Source organism: Gopherus flavomarginatus, chromosome 14 (genome assembly GCF_025201925.1).
Source record: "Gopherus flavomarginatus isolate rGopFla2 chromosome 14, rGopFla2.mat.asm, whole genome shotgun sequence".
Lineage (NCBI taxonomy): Eukaryota > Metazoa > Chordata > Testudines > Testudinidae > Gopherus > Gopherus flavomarginatus.
In genome coordinates, this window is record NC_066630.1 from 303,570 (window position 1) to 319,274 (window position 15,705).

At 49.6% G+C, this 15,705-nt stretch overlaps 2 protein-coding genes across 5 annotated transcripts in view; one reads left to right on the forward strand and one right to left on the reverse strand.

Annotated features, from left to right (window-relative positions):
• The window catches only part of IST1 (IST1 factor associated with ESCRT-III), a 578,781-nt gene that overhangs the window by 253,265 nt on the left and 309,811 nt on the right, over nt 1-15,705 (forward strand). The gene's annotated exons all lie outside the window — the stretch shown is intronic.
• PHLPP2 (PH domain and leucine rich repeat protein phosphatase 2) overlaps nt 1-15,705 on the reverse strand; it is a 147,197-nt gene that overhangs the window by 9,095 nt on the left and 122,397 nt on the right. For all 4 annotated transcript variants that reach the window (XM_050922905.1, XM_050922906.1, XM_050922903.1 and 1 more), the window contains 2 exons: nt 15,362-15,556; nt 14,729-14,960 (listed from right to left, as the gene is read on the reverse strand). In XM_050922905.1, coding sequence (XP_050778862.1) covers nt 14,729-14,960; nt 15,362-15,556 — 427 coding nt within the window. The remainder of the gene's footprint in view (nt 1-14,728; nt 14,961-15,361; nt 15,557-15,705) is intronic.

A 15,705-nucleotide genomic window follows, 5' to 3' on the forward strand; every position in this document is an offset into this window, starting at 1 on the left:
AGTGGGAGCTGCGATGATCCGAACCTGCAGACACAGCAGGTAAACAAACCAGCCCGGCCCACCAGGAGCTTACTCTGACGGACCACATGCCAAAGGTTGCTGATCCCTGGCTTTACCATGTGGAGGGGTGCATCTGTCTTCTCGGCGAATAGTTTTGTTCCCTTGAAGGGGAGGTTCTCTACTATTGTCTGGACAGCCTTAGGGAAGCTGGACAAATGGAGCCATGAGGCTCTCCTCATAGCCATCACGGGGGATATTGAGTGCACCGCTATGTCGACCGTGTCCAATGCGCACTGCAGAGATGTTTTTGCCACTAACTGGCCTTCGTTAATGATAGCCATGCATCGGTCTTTGTCTGTATCCAGCTGCTGCTCAATGAAGGACTTTAATTTTGTTTAGTTCTGATAATCATATTTGGCTAGTAAAGCCTGATAGTTTGCTCCCTGAATCTGGAGAGTGGCTCTTCTGCCGAACAGGTCCAAGCACATCCAGTCTTGGTCATATAGGGTAGATTTAAATTGGTATTGGTGACCGCTTGAACTGTCCATGTCCACTATGACGGAATTTGGAGGTGGATGGGTGAATCGCTCCTAGCAGGGTCTAAGAGCACGTTATTAACTGAGAGGGCTACCCTGGCAGAGGTGGAAGAATGAAATATGTCCACCAGCTTGATGAGGTTCATATACCTCATGTAGTTGCACTTGTAGGGCCTCAGCCACTCTGAGTTAGGTCCTGGAATGACAAAGTCATCTGTCAGAGATGGCAGGGGAGGCATCACCACCTCGTTAGGTGAGGATGATGAGAGGTGGATTCGAGGAGTGTCTTGCTTTTCCATCTCCATTTCCCATTCTTCCTCCAAGAATTCTGGAGGGTCAGGTGTCCTTGACATTGTCACTGAAAAGGGACATCTCTGTGCCTGCTGGTAAATCATGCTAGGTGCCTGTAAGGCTTGTTGTCTCTGGGCCTACCAGGGGTCCCAGTTTGGTTACTGTGGGTAGGGAGCTGGTGGCTGGAACCATGGTTGCCCATACCAAGGAAGTTGAGGGCCAGGGGGGTACCTCTGGTACCGCTGGTGGGACTGGGGTCTGAATGGTGACAATGAGTGAGAACCCAGCTCCTCTGGCTCACTCTCTGACTCCAAATGGGAAAGAGGTAGCACGTGGCGTGGAGATGCAGATGCCAATGTGTCCACTGATCCTGGCAAGCTTGGTAACGAGGCTCTGATACTGAGAAGGGGCAAGTCTGGTACATCGGATATCAAGAGGTCTGATGCACACCTGTAGTCCACAGGTGCTGACAGTACCGGCATCAGTGCTGAAGGCAGCCAGTGCCGACGAGCTTGCACAGAGGGAGTTGGAGACGTGGACCTGGTTGTATGGTCCGTCGGCATCATGTGCACCGGGGTTGGCGTCAGTACTGGTGATTGAATTGATGTAAACTTCCCCGGGGCAGACTGTCTATGTTTGTCACACCCTCATGGTATCGGTATCTCTTTGCCCATGCCTACTGGGCCTTTGTCAGCTTGGTACTGTGTGTGCCCTGAGTACTGACTCTAGGCAGCTTCGATGCCATTGCTGAAGATACTGATATAGCTGGAGAATGTTTCTGGCTTGAACTGGGCTTGCTACAGGGACTCACAGACATCTTCTTACTGGTCTTTAGCGAGTGGCTCGATTCCTTAAAATCATCTGCCCTTGACATAGAAGGTTGTGGTGATGTCTCACTTTGAGATTCTGGAGGCTGAAGGGCTGACTCCATGAGCAGGAGTTTTAGCCTTAACTCTCTGTACCTTCCTGGACCTGGGTTTTAGCTGCTGTCACCAACCACACTTCTGTGGATTGTGCTTCTCCCTGAGGCAGTGAATACACTGCAAGTGTCCGTCCCTTACTGGAATGGAATCTTTGCAGCTAGCCAGGCATATCCTTGTCCAGGGGGTCTCCCCCACCTGGGTTGGTGGGAGGCGAGATCTTATTGTTGTTTTATTTTCTATCTCTTTTTTTTTTTTTGGCATGAGCAACTAACAAATAGAACAAACAAAAACAAACAAATAGAAAAGAAAGGGGCTTCAAAGCAGCAAAGAAATTTGCAAAATTATCAGGAGTTAACGATCCGTGAACAGACAGCTCTCAGCTCCGTCTCTAGCATAGGGTGGTTGAGAAAGAACTGAAAGAGAAATGCCCACACACACTGGCTAGTCTCGTGGCAGGCAGGGAGCCGCGTGTGCATGCACACATACCGACAGTGAAGCACCCACAGTGACACTACTCCAAGAACTACACCAGTTACTGTACAGGTAGCTAACCATTTTTTCTCCTTTCAGTGATTGTGTACATATACATTCCACTGCAGGTGATTCATCTGAAGTTCCTGTACAGGTGGACTGACTTCAGATCACATGAACAAAGATTGTAACACAGGCTTGCCAAAGCTGGCATCATCATGAGAGGCTTGAGTGATGATGTAATGTCCGGAAAAGGTATGTATAGATGACCATTTTGCTGCTTTGTAGGTACACCTCTACCCCGATATAACACGACCCAATATAATACGAATTCGGATATAACGCAGTAAAGCTGCGCTCCGAGGGGCAAGGGGGGACTGCACACTCTGGCAGATAAAAGCAAGTTCAACGTAATGCAGTTTCATCTATAACACTGTAAGATTTTTTGGCTCCAGAGGACAGCATTATATCGAGGTAGAGGTGTATCTGCTATTGAGACATTGTTCAAAGGCTGATGAAGTGGATTGAGCCTTGGTGGAGTGAGCTGTTATTCTCAGTGGAGGAGAGACATTAGAAAGAGGATTAATGCAGTCAGAAATCTAATCTGAGATTCGCTGAGGTGACACTGATTGACCCTTAACACTCTCAGTGTAAGCTACGAAAAGCCTAGGAGAGGTTCTGAAGGACCTGGTTTGGTCCAGGCAAAATGCCAAAGCTCTAAGAATGTCCAAAGTAGGAAGACTTGTCAGCTTTGGAAAAATGCAGTTTTGGGGAAAAAGTTCGATGAACAGTTTAGGGAAAAAGAAGATGAATAGTTTGGTTCAGCTGGAAAGATGACACTACTTTAAGCATAAAGTTAGGGTACAGTCTAAGGGAAACCTTGTCTTTATGGAATATTGTGGACACGCAGGAACTCTTGAAGTTTTAAAACCCTCCTTGGGGAAGTGACCACCAGCAATGCTGCCTGCATAGACAATAAGCAAGTGTGAGGTTGTACCCATAGGTTCAAAGGGAGTCCATGGGGTCCAACACAGTGAGTGGAGAGATGGCAGTAGGATCTTGGGTAGAGGTTTCCTGCACAGGGGGAGGAGGAGACAACTTTCTCCTAGAGCAGGGGTCACAAACACGTGGCCTGCAGGCTGCATGCAACCTGCGAAGTTATTTTCTGCGGCCCACAAGCTCCTCACAGCCCCCCGCCCCCTTCCCCAGCGTTTACCTGGGGCGGCTCTGGCCCGGTGCTCCGAGAAGCGGAAAGAACATGCGGTTCCCTGTTCCCGGCCAATGGGAGCTGCTGGGGGAGGTGCCTGAAGCAACAGCAACACATGCCACTGTGCCTTTGCTCCCCTACGTTCCAGACACTTCCCAGAGCAGCACAGGGGCAGAGCGGACAGGCAGGCAAGGAGCCTGCCCTGCCCCCAGTGCACGCCAGGCCAGACCCTGCCCCCCGAGCCCCTCCTGCACCCCAACCCACTGTCCTGAGCCCCCTGCCGCTCCCCTCATCCCTCCTGCACTCCACACCCCAACTCCCTGCCCTGAGCCCCTGCCACACCCCACACCCCTCCTGCACCCCCTGGGGGCAGAGAGGGGGCGGAGGTGGGTGGGGATTTCAGGGTAGGGGTTGGAATGGGGGCAGGGAAGGGGTGGGAAGAGGCGGGGCAGGACAGGGCCTCATAGAAGGGGTGGAGTGGGGGCGGGGCTGAGGGTGGCGGGGGGGAGGTGCCAATAATGCAGCCCTCGGGCCAATGTACTAGCCCTCATGTGGTCCTTGTGGTTATTTGAGTTTGAGACCCCTATCCTAGAGCATGACCATGATGGAGGTCTAGAATCAATCAGAGCAGCCCAAGCCCAGTAAGGCCATGAAAGATACTGCATAGTCTGAACCATCCGCAGTGAGAGACACCCTGCTAGAGCTTGCGTATAAGAAACCTAGACCTGGTCCTTAGATCCTGTTCTGACACAGGACGCATCATTTCTTTCATGAGGTGAACTTCGAGGCAGAAATCCCTCTGATTTTTAGTCCTGGTGGGAAAGGATGTACAAGTACAGTAACTCCTCACTTAAAGTCATCCCAGTAAACACTGTTTCGTTGTTGATCAATTAGGGAACACGCTCATTTAAAGTGGTGCAATGCTCCATTCTAAAGTCGTTTGGCTGCTGCCTGCTTTGTCCACTGCTTGCAGAAAGAGCAGCCCAGTGGAGCTAGCTGGTGGGGTCTTGGAACCGGCGTGGACCTGCAGCCCCCCTATCAGCTCCCCACACTCCTAAGTTCCCTGTGCAGCAGCTGCCTAGCAGGCTATCAGTTGCAGCTGTCCCTCCCCCCGCTGCCATGTGCTGCTCCTGCCTTCTGCCTTCGAGCTGCTCCCCAAGACTCCTGCTTGCTGTGTGTGGGGGAGGAAGAGGGGAGCTAATGTCAAGGTGTCCCTCTGCCCCCTGCTTTCCCCACTTTCATAGAGCAGGGGGGACACATGACAGAGGGAGCTTCCAGGCAGCAGCAGCTGCAGTCCAGTCTCAGCTTGCTGATCTAATTAACAAGGCAGTGTACTTCTGACCCCACTGTTCATACTTAAAGGGGAAATGCGCATCTCTCTCTCTCTCTCACACACACACACACACACACACGGTGTGTGTTTCTGTCTGCCCTCCCTCCTTTCCTGCTGCCTTGTAGTGTGTGTGAGTTAACCCTTGAGGGCTCAGTCAATTGCTAGTTCATCATTTAGCAGTTAAGGCATTCCCAGGAAATATCCCACCCTCTGACTCCTCCACCTCAACCAAGCTTCACAATCATCATCACTGTGCACCAATATTGTTTGTGCAAAACTTATACTGTGTGTGTGTCTCTTTTGTCTGGTGAAAAAAATTTCCCTGGAACCTAACCCCCTCATTTACATTAATTCTTATGGGAAAATTGGATTCACTTAACATCGTTTTGCTTAAAGTTGCATTTTTAAAGAACATAACTACAATGTTAAGTGAGGAGTTACTGTAGGGCATTTGTCTCTCACATGGCCCTCACCAAGACAGACCAAGCAGCTTTTATCCCCGTCACAGAAAGGCATAACACCCCCACATGTGGCATACTTCTTAAAACCTGGGGAATTTTTTGCATAATAAATCCTCCAGGTAACTATTAAATGCTACCTAAACTAACTATACTACACAAAATACTACTATAACAATATACACTAAACAAGTTCTGAAACACTGGCTAACTGAAGCAACTGCTATGGGGAGCGCAAATTCTTGCCATGTGCAATATGAAGGAACTGAGACAGAGGGGGACAGACCCACCCCTTTATGCTCTTGTCTGAGAACACAAGGAGAGCAGAGGCTACCATTGGGAACGTATGTGCACACAATCACTTGAAGGAGAACTAAAAGTTCATGTAGACAAGCCCTAGGATGTCTGCAAGGCACCTGACTTGGTATCCCCCAACATTTTGATTAAAAAACTAGAATACAAAATCAACATGGCATATATTAAATGAATTAAAAACTGGCTGATAGGTCTTAAAACATAATTGTAAACAGGAAACCATAATTGAGCAGTCGTGTTTTAGTGGGGTTCTGCAGGGACTGGCTCTTGGCCCTACTCTATTTGACATTTTTATCAATGACCTACAAGAAAACGAAATCATTACTGATAAAAGTTTGCAGATGACACAAAGATTGGGGAGTGGTAAAGAATGAAGAGGACAGGTCACTGATACAGAATAATCTAGATAGCTTCACAAGATAGGCGCAAGCAAACAACATACATTTGGCCAGAGGTGACACATGGGGGCACACACAGTCATATGTCCCCCAGATTTCTGCCAGGGTGGAAGTCAGGATGAGCGCAGGATGGGAAAGGCACAGGCACCGTGCACCCGCTGAGCCCTGCTAGAGGGCTCCCAGAGCAAGGAAAAGAGATGGGGCTGGCAGTGCAGCTTCGCCAGAGGGGGCACAGGGAAGCCCATTGTGTCCCGCCCCTTCCACACCCTCAGCCACAGTTATCTGCTTGGCAGTAGGTGTCTGGAGGCCACTGTGGACAGGAGACAGAGATGACATGTGGGGTGATCATGTGCCCCCCCACCTTTAAATTGTGCTCCCCACCACCATCAAGAGTTGTGTGTTGCCTCTGCATTTGGCCACACTTAAACACAGTCATACATCTACAAACACAGAATGCAGGCCATACTTACAGGATGGGGGATTATATCCTGGAAAGCAGTGACTCTGAAAAAGATTTGGGGGTCATGGTAGATAATCAGCTGTACATGAGCTCCCCATGTGATGCTGTTTCCAAATGGGCTAATGAAATAATTAAATGTATAAACAGGGGAATATCAAGTAGGTGTAAGGAAGCTGTATTACCTCAGTATTTGGCACTAGTGCAACCACTGCTGGAATACAGTTCTGCTGTCCATAGTTCAAACAGGTTGTTGATCAGTTGGAGACGGTTCAGAGAAGTGCCACGAGAATGATTTTAAAAAATTAGAAAATCTGTCTTATAGTGACAGACTCAAAGAGCACAATCTGTTTAGCTTAAAGAGAAAGTTAAGGGATGACTTCATCACAGTCTATATGTGCCTATACAGAGAAGAAAATTTAATAACAGAGGGTTCTTCAGTCTAGCAGAGAAGATATAACAACATTCAATGGTTGGAAGTTGAGCTAGACATATTTAGGCTGCAACTGAGGCTTATATTTATAGGCAAAGTGAGGTTAATTAACTATTTGAACAATTTATCTAAAGTTGTGGTGGATTTTCCATCACTGGTAATTTTTAAATCAAGCTTGGATGTTTTTCTAAGAAATATGCTTTAGTGCAAACGGTAAATAATTCAGCATAGTCCCATGGCCTGAGTTATGCAGATCAGACTAGATGATCACAATGGTCCCTTCTGGCTTTATAATCTACAAAGGCATACCTATCGGGTGGACAGTTGGGGGTCTATGGGAAGTGGGTCTCAATCCCGCTCCTAGCAGATCATTATACATAGTGTGACAGATATGGCAATTTCCTGCAATATCCTTATGACTTTATTATATGAAGTTTATGTATTGCTGTGGACTGGGACCGTACGTCACCTCTTGGGGTGGGAAGATGTGATAGATGCAAGACATGGGAACTCAAAGACTATAATGAAATGTGCCAGACAAGTATGAACTTTTGGGACAGTAAGTGTTAAGTGACTTTTTTGTGGAATCCTTAGAGAGAAGGTAATGCAAATTCCCCAACTCTGGTTAGCCAAAAACCCAGCTTTTTGAAGCTATGCCTGAGAAGAAGTCATTATCTGCTGACTACCTTTTATAGAAGGCCAAGATCAAAGCACGGAGCTGTATAAAGAAACAGCTGCCTTTGTTCTGGTTCTGGATCTAAAGTGATGAATATGTAACCGCGGGGGAAACCCAATGATGGATTTTGAAGAACCAAAACCTACCAAGAGCCCTAAGTTAGAGTTGGGGTGACCTCCTGGGGTTAGCATGCATAACTTATTTTATTGTTTTAATACATTTTCTCTTAAATGCTTTTCTTTGAATAAATGGGCTTTCTTAGAAAGAGCTGTGTGGTATCTTATAACCATGGGCAATACACTGATCATAGCCTTTGCAGAAAAAAAAAAAGCCCAGTTGATGACCTTTTTAGGCAGTCTGGATTTCTGGGGATACCACAGTGTAAGGAAGGGAGCTGTAGAGCCTTAAAATCCCTGGTCAGGAGGGAGTGAGATGCAGATTTCCACTCAAAAGAGACAATGGCTGGGGGCCAGAAGCCTAAAATGGGTGCACTTGGTGGACCACAGAGGGGGAATACAAGTGCAGTTGCCCTGAAACTGTGACACATGGCACATAACCACAAGCGGCATTAACTGGCCCCTTGCTGGCAATAAACTCACTTCCTTCCTACAGGTGGTCTTGCCACACCATGAAGGAGTCAATGGTGGGGGGAAACCTTCATAGATTCTAAGGTCAGACAGGACCACTCTGATCATCCAGTCTGACCAGCTGCATAACACAGACCAGCACATTTCACCCAGTGATTCCTGCAACAAGTCAGTAACTTTTGGTTGAGCTAGAGCATCTCTTTCAGAAAATAATCCAGTCTTGGTTTAAAGACTGCAGATGATGGAGAATCCATCACACCATTTGGTGAGTTGTTCCCATGGTTAAGTACCCTCACTGATAAAAACTTGCATCTCATTTCTAGACTGAATTTGTCTAGCTTCAACTTCCACCCACTGGATTTTGTTAACCTTTTTCTGCTAAATTAAAGACACATCTACTATCACAAATCTCTTCCCTATATAGGTACTTATAGACAATGACCAAGTCATCTCTTAACCTTCTCTTAGATAAACTTCATAGATTGAGCTTCTTTTGTTTCTCGCTATAAGGCAGATTTGCCAGACCTCAAATAATTTGTGTAGCGTTTTTCTGAGTCCTTTCCACCTGCCAGCATATTTTCTGAAGTGTAGACAATAGAACTGGACAAAGTATCCAATAAAGGTATCACCAACCTTTTTGAGAAAGAAGGAACCTATACAGGAAGAATGGGCTCCATCTAATCCAAAATGGACCCAGATTGTAAAATTAAATAGGTCACAGAGGAGTTTTTAAATTAAAGGCTGGGGAAAATCTGGCAGGTATGGAAGTGCACATGGTTTGGACAGACATGTCTCTTAGGGGATGATTTATTAAAGGGGATACTTTATATCATAGTAAAGAGGAGAGAGGATAGAAGTTGAGGAGAGGCAGAGGAACTCAGCTTATTTAGTCTGCAGAAGAGAAGACTGAGGGGGGATTTGATAGCAGCCTTCACCTATGTGAAGGGGGGTTTCAAAGAGGATGGAGCTCAGCTGTTCTCAGTGGTGGCAGATGACAGAACAAGGAGCAATGGTCTCAAGTTGCAGTGGGGGAGGACTAGGTTGGATATTAGGAAACACTATTTCACTAGGAGGGTGGTGAAGCACTGGAATGGGTTACCTAGGGAGGTGGCGGAATCTCCTTCCTTAGAGGTTTGTAAGGCCCAGCTTGAAAAAGCCCTGGCTGAGGTGATTTAGTTGGGGTTGGTCCTGCTTTGAGCAGGGGGTTGGACTAAATGACTTCCTGAGGTCTCTTCCAACCCTGATATTCTGTGATTCTACGATAAAGAACAGGTAGGAACAGAAAAGAAACAGTCAAAAGTAAATGATTCCCATTCAATGACATCACATGAAGGTAGACAATAAGGACTGACACATTTTATAAGTGGTTGTATACAAATGCAAGAAGCCTAAATACTAAGATGGGTGAACTTGAATGCCTGTTATTAAATGGGAATATTGATATAATAGGTAAGGCTATAATTATGTCATGGAAGTCAAAGAAGTCATGGAATCTGTGACTTCCACTGGCCTCCGTGACATTTTCTGCCCTGGGGCTGGGGCTCCCAGCCAGCCCCGCCCGCACAGCTCCCAGCCCCCAACCTGGTGGGGGAACCCCATGCACCTGCCCAGCTGCGGCAGGAGGGCAGCAGGACCCTGCGCAGCTGCCCAGCTGCAGTGGGCGGGAAGCGGGACCCAGCTAGCCCTGGAACCCACAAGGGAGAGGCAATTCTTGATTCAGTCCTAAGTGGCACACAGGATCTGGTCCAAGAGGTGACTACAGCTGAATCAGTGGGTTCATACCTGAGCCATTCTTTTTAGGTGACAAATCTGATGAACTGCCCCATGTTGAGGAGATTTTGGAACAAACTGATATATTAAACAGTGCTAAGTCACCAGGACCAGATGGTATTTGCCCAGGAGATCTGACGGAACTCAAATATGAAACTACAGAACTAGGAGGAGAAGGAACAACTGAGGCTATCCATGAAGGAGTTGCTCATGCCGGGAAGGTGCACAGCATGGAGAGTAATGCTGTATCTGAGGCACCAATTCCAAAGAAGAATGGCCTCCACACAGAGGAAAGGGTAGCAGGCCCTGCCCTGTTTGTTGATATATAGGACCACGTCGCCATGTTGTCAGAGAGCAGCTGGACATGGCAAGAGTGGAGAAATAGTAAAAGTGCATGGCAAGCTAGGCGGATGACTCGGAGTTCAAGAACACTGATGTGCATTCTGGCTACCTTGGGTAACTAGAGGCCTTGGGCCATGTGGCCCTCCATATGTGCTCCCCATCCTGCCAGGGAGACAACTGTGGTCAGGGTGGTGCATGACACCAGAGGTGTGAAAGGGATGCCCATCAGGACGGGCTGCACCACCAAGTGAGGGAGGCCAGGATGGAAGTGGGGGAAGAGGACCAGCTTGGAGAGAGGGTCCCTCTGCGTGTTGTAAGTCAAGCAGAGCCAGAGTTGGAGGCAGCACATGTGAAGGCGTGCGAAGGGTGTCACCGCGGTGCAGGTCGCAGTGCAGCCGCTCGCCTTCCTCCCATAGCTCCTATCGCACACTCCTATCTGGCTGGAGGGGAGGTTCTTAACAGGTTCTGGCAGCCCCTTAATTGGCTCCAGGTGTCCTAATTAACCTATCACTTGGCAGCTCCTTCACAGAGCCATGAGCACAGGCGTGTACTTGGCGTGGTTCACCCCCACCCCGGACACCTGCCCCTTCTGTGGCATGAGGGAGACCCTGGCACACATTCACCTGGAGTGCGCCAGGTTGCAGCCCCTATTCCAGCTCCTCTTAGACATCCTGTTATGGTTTTGGTTGCACTTTTCCCCTCACCTTCTTATCTACGCACTCCCTATCCGTGGTCCCACAAAATCCAGGGACCTCCTGGTCAACCTCCTCCTGGCCATGGCTAAAATGGCCATCTACAAAACCAGGGAGAGGAGGCTGGCTGATGGGGTCTCCTGTGACTGTGGGGCCTATTTCCGAACATCCGTCTGCTCACGGACCCGGGCAGAGTTCCTCTGGGTGGCATCCGCTGGCTCCCTTGACATCTTCGAGGAGCAGTTGGCACTGTCTGGGGTTCTCTGTTCGGTGTCCCCATCAGGTTCCCTTTGTCTGACCCTTTGACCTCACTGCTGTCCCTGTTATTTCATTAGTTGTCCCCTGGAATCATTTGGCTTCCAGGTCCTGTGGATCTTCCCCTTGGGCTGGGGAGAGGTCCTTTAGCAGTGGGCAGGCTTCCACCCATCCACTTCCTGGAACCCAATAGGACCACTCTCCTGTAGTCATCTGGTCTGACCCCGTTACAGCAGATACCACCCCCTTTCTTCGGTATGAGGAAATAGGCGCAGTAAAAGCCATGGCCGTGATGGCATTGTGGTACTGGCTCTACGGCACTCTTGCAGAGGAGGGCATCCACTTCCTGTTGGAGGAGTGGTATTGGGAGGGATCCAAAGTGCGACCCTGGGGAGGGTGGCGAGGAGGGAAAGAAAGAACTCTATTAGGTAGCCATGGCGAATGACATCGAGCACCCATTGGTCAGTGGCAATCTTGCCCCGGCTGTGGGCAAAGACGGCAAGGTGGTCGCCGAAGATGATGTGGGGTGTAACCAGCAGAATGAAGAAAGGTTCATGGTTCTCTGCAAAGGTGTCAAAAGTTGTGTCTGAGGGTACAGTGGGTGAACATGGAGGCAGCCCAGGTAGGGGCAGAAGATTGTTGCAGGCGTTGAGAGCATCGGCGGCGATGGGGTAGTTCAGGCTGGCGCTGTGGATAAGGCTGGTAAGTTTGTCAAGGGCAGGGGCAGAAGGAGGACCAGTTTCGTCGACAAGTAGGGACCAAGGTGTCGAGGCCCAGGGATCGGAGGGTGGCTCGGGAGTCTTTCAGGGAGTGAAGGGACTTGCCCCTCCTGTCACTGAAAAGTTTGTTGTTACCGAAGGGGAGGTCTTTTCAAGGGTTGTCTGGACCTCCTCCGGGACGCCGTTGACTTGCAGCCATGAGTCGCGGTGGAGAACCACCGCAGAGGCCAGCGATCGGGAGGTAGTATCTGCAGTGTTCACTGCAGCCTGAAGCGTGACTTTGGTGAGAAACATGCCCTCGTCTATGAGTGATTGAAAGTCCCCCCTGCTTGTCTGGGGGAAGAAAGTCCCTGAATTGTGCCAGTTTGGCAAAGAAGCGCGAGTCATACTTGGCCAGGACGGCTTGGCTATACAAAATTAGAGGCCCGCAGAGAAGTAAAACTTATGCTTGATAAGGCCGAGCTTTTTGGCTGCCTGGTAGGGGGTGTGTGGTGGGCAAGCTCCGTAGCTTCCCGGAATACCAGGTAACTTGGAGGTGGGTGCTGGAAAAGGATGTCCATACCCTTGGCCGGCAAGAAATAGCAGCGTTCAGCTCGCTTTGGAGTAGACGTACAGGAAGCTGGTGTGTGCCAGACTGCTTGGGCAGGTTGAAGGATGGCATTAGGGCAGTACGAATGTGGCTTGGAGGATGCAGAATATCCATGAACTGGTCTTGAGGATCCTGGACGTTCTCCACAGGAAGTTTGAGGGCAGTGGCCATAGGATGAAGGTGGGCTTGATACTAGGCATGATCATCTGGAGGCAAGAGAGCGGGAGGGATGAGCGTGTCATCAGGAGAGGAGATGACGCTAGTGGGGACTGGCGGAGCCAACTAGTCCAGCAGTGCCAGTGGATCCGGCGGAACAGGGGTATCCAAAGGGGCTTCATAGGCGGTGGCAGCAGATGGATAGTGGTGGCGGTGCATACAATGCCACTACGGGTCCCAAGCTGCTCAAGAGGGCCAAGCATAAGGGTTGCTTGGAACTGGGGGTCCCCTCGGGTAGGTGAACTACGGATCGGCAAAGCGTCCATAAGTTGGTGGGTAGGGCTGCCCGTTGGGATCTGGGCTGTATGAACAGGCTGGTGAGAAGGCAGGATCTGCTTTGGAGGATCAGTCCGATTCCGAAGAAGGATCCGTCAGGGGCAGAGCCATTGGAACTGATGGGACCATCAGAGCAGCCGGAAACAATGGAGGGGGCGGGTCCATCAATAGGAAAGGCTCCTCAGATAGGAATGGAGGACCGTGTGTGGTCGGCAGTGCGGGTTGTGGCAGAGAGCCAGCAAATGGCAGCAGCAGCTCAGTTAAGGGAGACAGGCACCCTGGGGTGCATGGGACCAGGCAGGAGATACTCGATGGTCCCAGCAGACTGGATGAAGGTGGAGGCGAAGACTGCGGGCTTGGTACCGTGGTCAAGGTCATCCTCGCTGGAGCACGGTGTTGGGATTTATGCTCAGGATGAGACTTCTTCACAGCAGGAGCCTCATCTTTGTTGTGTGACTTCTCAGCCAACCTACCACGGCCTGGGGAGGAAATGCTACGCTTGTGCCCATGTGTGTGCTTTTTATGCACATGGTGCATAGTTGGATGTGGCAGTGTCACTGGTGCTGGGCAGGACAGATCGGGAGGAGGGCTGGCTGCTGGTGCAGAGCCACTGTGCAACAGATCCGCTGGTGCTGGTTTCTGTGGTGCACGAGGGCACGTAGCCTCCGCCATAAGGAACTTATGGGCAAAACTCACAAGCTTCCTGAGTTTAGGGTGGGAAGGAGCAGCAGATAGAGCAGTGTGTAGGGATGTGAGCTTTGCTGAGACAGAAGAGGCACCGTTGATGTTCTTTGGTCACAGAGAATGAGCGAGGGCAGAAAGCACCATACTCAAACTCTGCTTGTCTGGGCAAAGTCCCCTGGCCAGGAAGAGAGTCCCACCAAGGGAAAAGTCTTGGATTTTTATTCCTAACAAACGACTAACAACAACTAAGGGACAGGAAAAACAAGGATGGACAACTACTCTATGAATAACTATATACAGCAAGAACTAGAGAACTCAAAACAAGCTTACAATCACCGAGGAATGGGGGTTCTGACTCTGGCCATGCGGTGGTAAGAGGGTACTGGAGCGACATCGACCCGCACAGCTTCTTAAAGCCTCAGACGCACCACGTAGTTAACGCACAGTCAGGTCGACAGACACTACTATGAACAGTTCCAGCTGCAGCACATGGCACGTATACGCACTCGCAGTTGGAATCCACACAGGGACCATTACTCAAAGAAGAATAGATGTTTCAGAATAAGATGCGACCCCTCTCCCCGCACACATATAATATAGTCAGTCAGAGCCCTGCTGCACAAGATCCAAATCACCCTAACTTTTAGCCCAGAAAATTATGACCATTTTAAAATCTATTCCCATCCATGTGGTCCCATGCTAGAGGGAGCGAAGAGGTGAAGCAGCTCATTTGTTTCACTAAGTGAATGACCTTTTGCTTAGGTCAGGGTCTTCACCATGAGCCTCAGGGAGACACCACACACCAGCTGGCAGTTTGTTCTGGCATGTGGGGTTTTAGAGATGCTGGCTTCTCATACCTATCCCTCACCCTCCCAGATATGCCCAGCTATCTGTTCAGCATGGCATTTCAAGAATGCTCAATGCTGAATGTCCCACCAGCAGCAGGAGCAGAGCTGGAAAGCAGCAGAGACAAAAGAGATGCAAATATTTATCTCTGTAGACTCTCTGCTGTGATGCCGCTTGCAGCAGGTTAGAGCCCGGTGCTGCTATTAAACCCATATTGCAGGATGAAAGCTGAGCTGCAGAAAGGCAGAACTGACCTCTGTTATGATGGCTTTTTGCTCCTTGACTCTCCTGGCCTCCTCAGGATATTGTTCCAGGCTGAAGACTTTGGAAAGAGGCAGGGGTTTTCCACTGCGGCACAGAATAGCTTCGCATGTGCCCACATTGGCCAATGTCAGAGTGAAGCTGCCAGCCAGGTCAGTAGCATCATGTCGAATACAGCAGAGAACAGCAGAGGAGCCCAGCTTCTGGCCAGCCATCCCCAGCTTCCTATTGGAAGGAAGAGACAATATGAAAAGAACACAGCTTCCAACGATAGGTACTTAACAAACAGGTCCTAGGTATCAGAGCGATGTATATACCCATGACCCTAGGGATGCAGCTGAACACCCTGCAGAGACCATCACACTCGATCCTGCATCAACAAGTGAGATTCCCTCTCCCCCATAGATGTGAGATGGCACCCTCTCCCTCCACAAATCAGCCACCCACTTGAGCCTCCTCCTCACATTTCTCACCCATTTATCAAACTGCGGGAACAAACAAATCCTTGCTCACAGGCGCACCCTCCCTACCCTGCACTGGGACAGGATCTCTCCTGTGCCTTTCTCACATCTCCATGCATCAGTCTGACCAGTTTTAACAGGTGCTCCCAGCACCTGCGAGCCTACCTGTGGGAGACCAGGAAAGTGTTAGACATGAAAACAGAGTCTATGTTCGACTGCTGCACCTCCTCCAGTAGCACATCTGCCATAGTGCATTGCAGGAGACGAGGCAGCTCCTCATTCTTGTCACCGTCGAACATGCCGTACACAGCTTCCACACTGTCGGCAAAGCTCCCCAGAGCCAGGGCCGACACACAGAGCCTACAGGGGGAGGGTAAAAGCAACTTGAATCTATTTGTGGTATTTATATGGCCTCATGACCATAGTATCTGAGTGACTCACAATCTCCAAAATACGTCTCCTCACACACCCCTGTGAAGTAGGGCAGTGCTATTATCTCATTACTCATA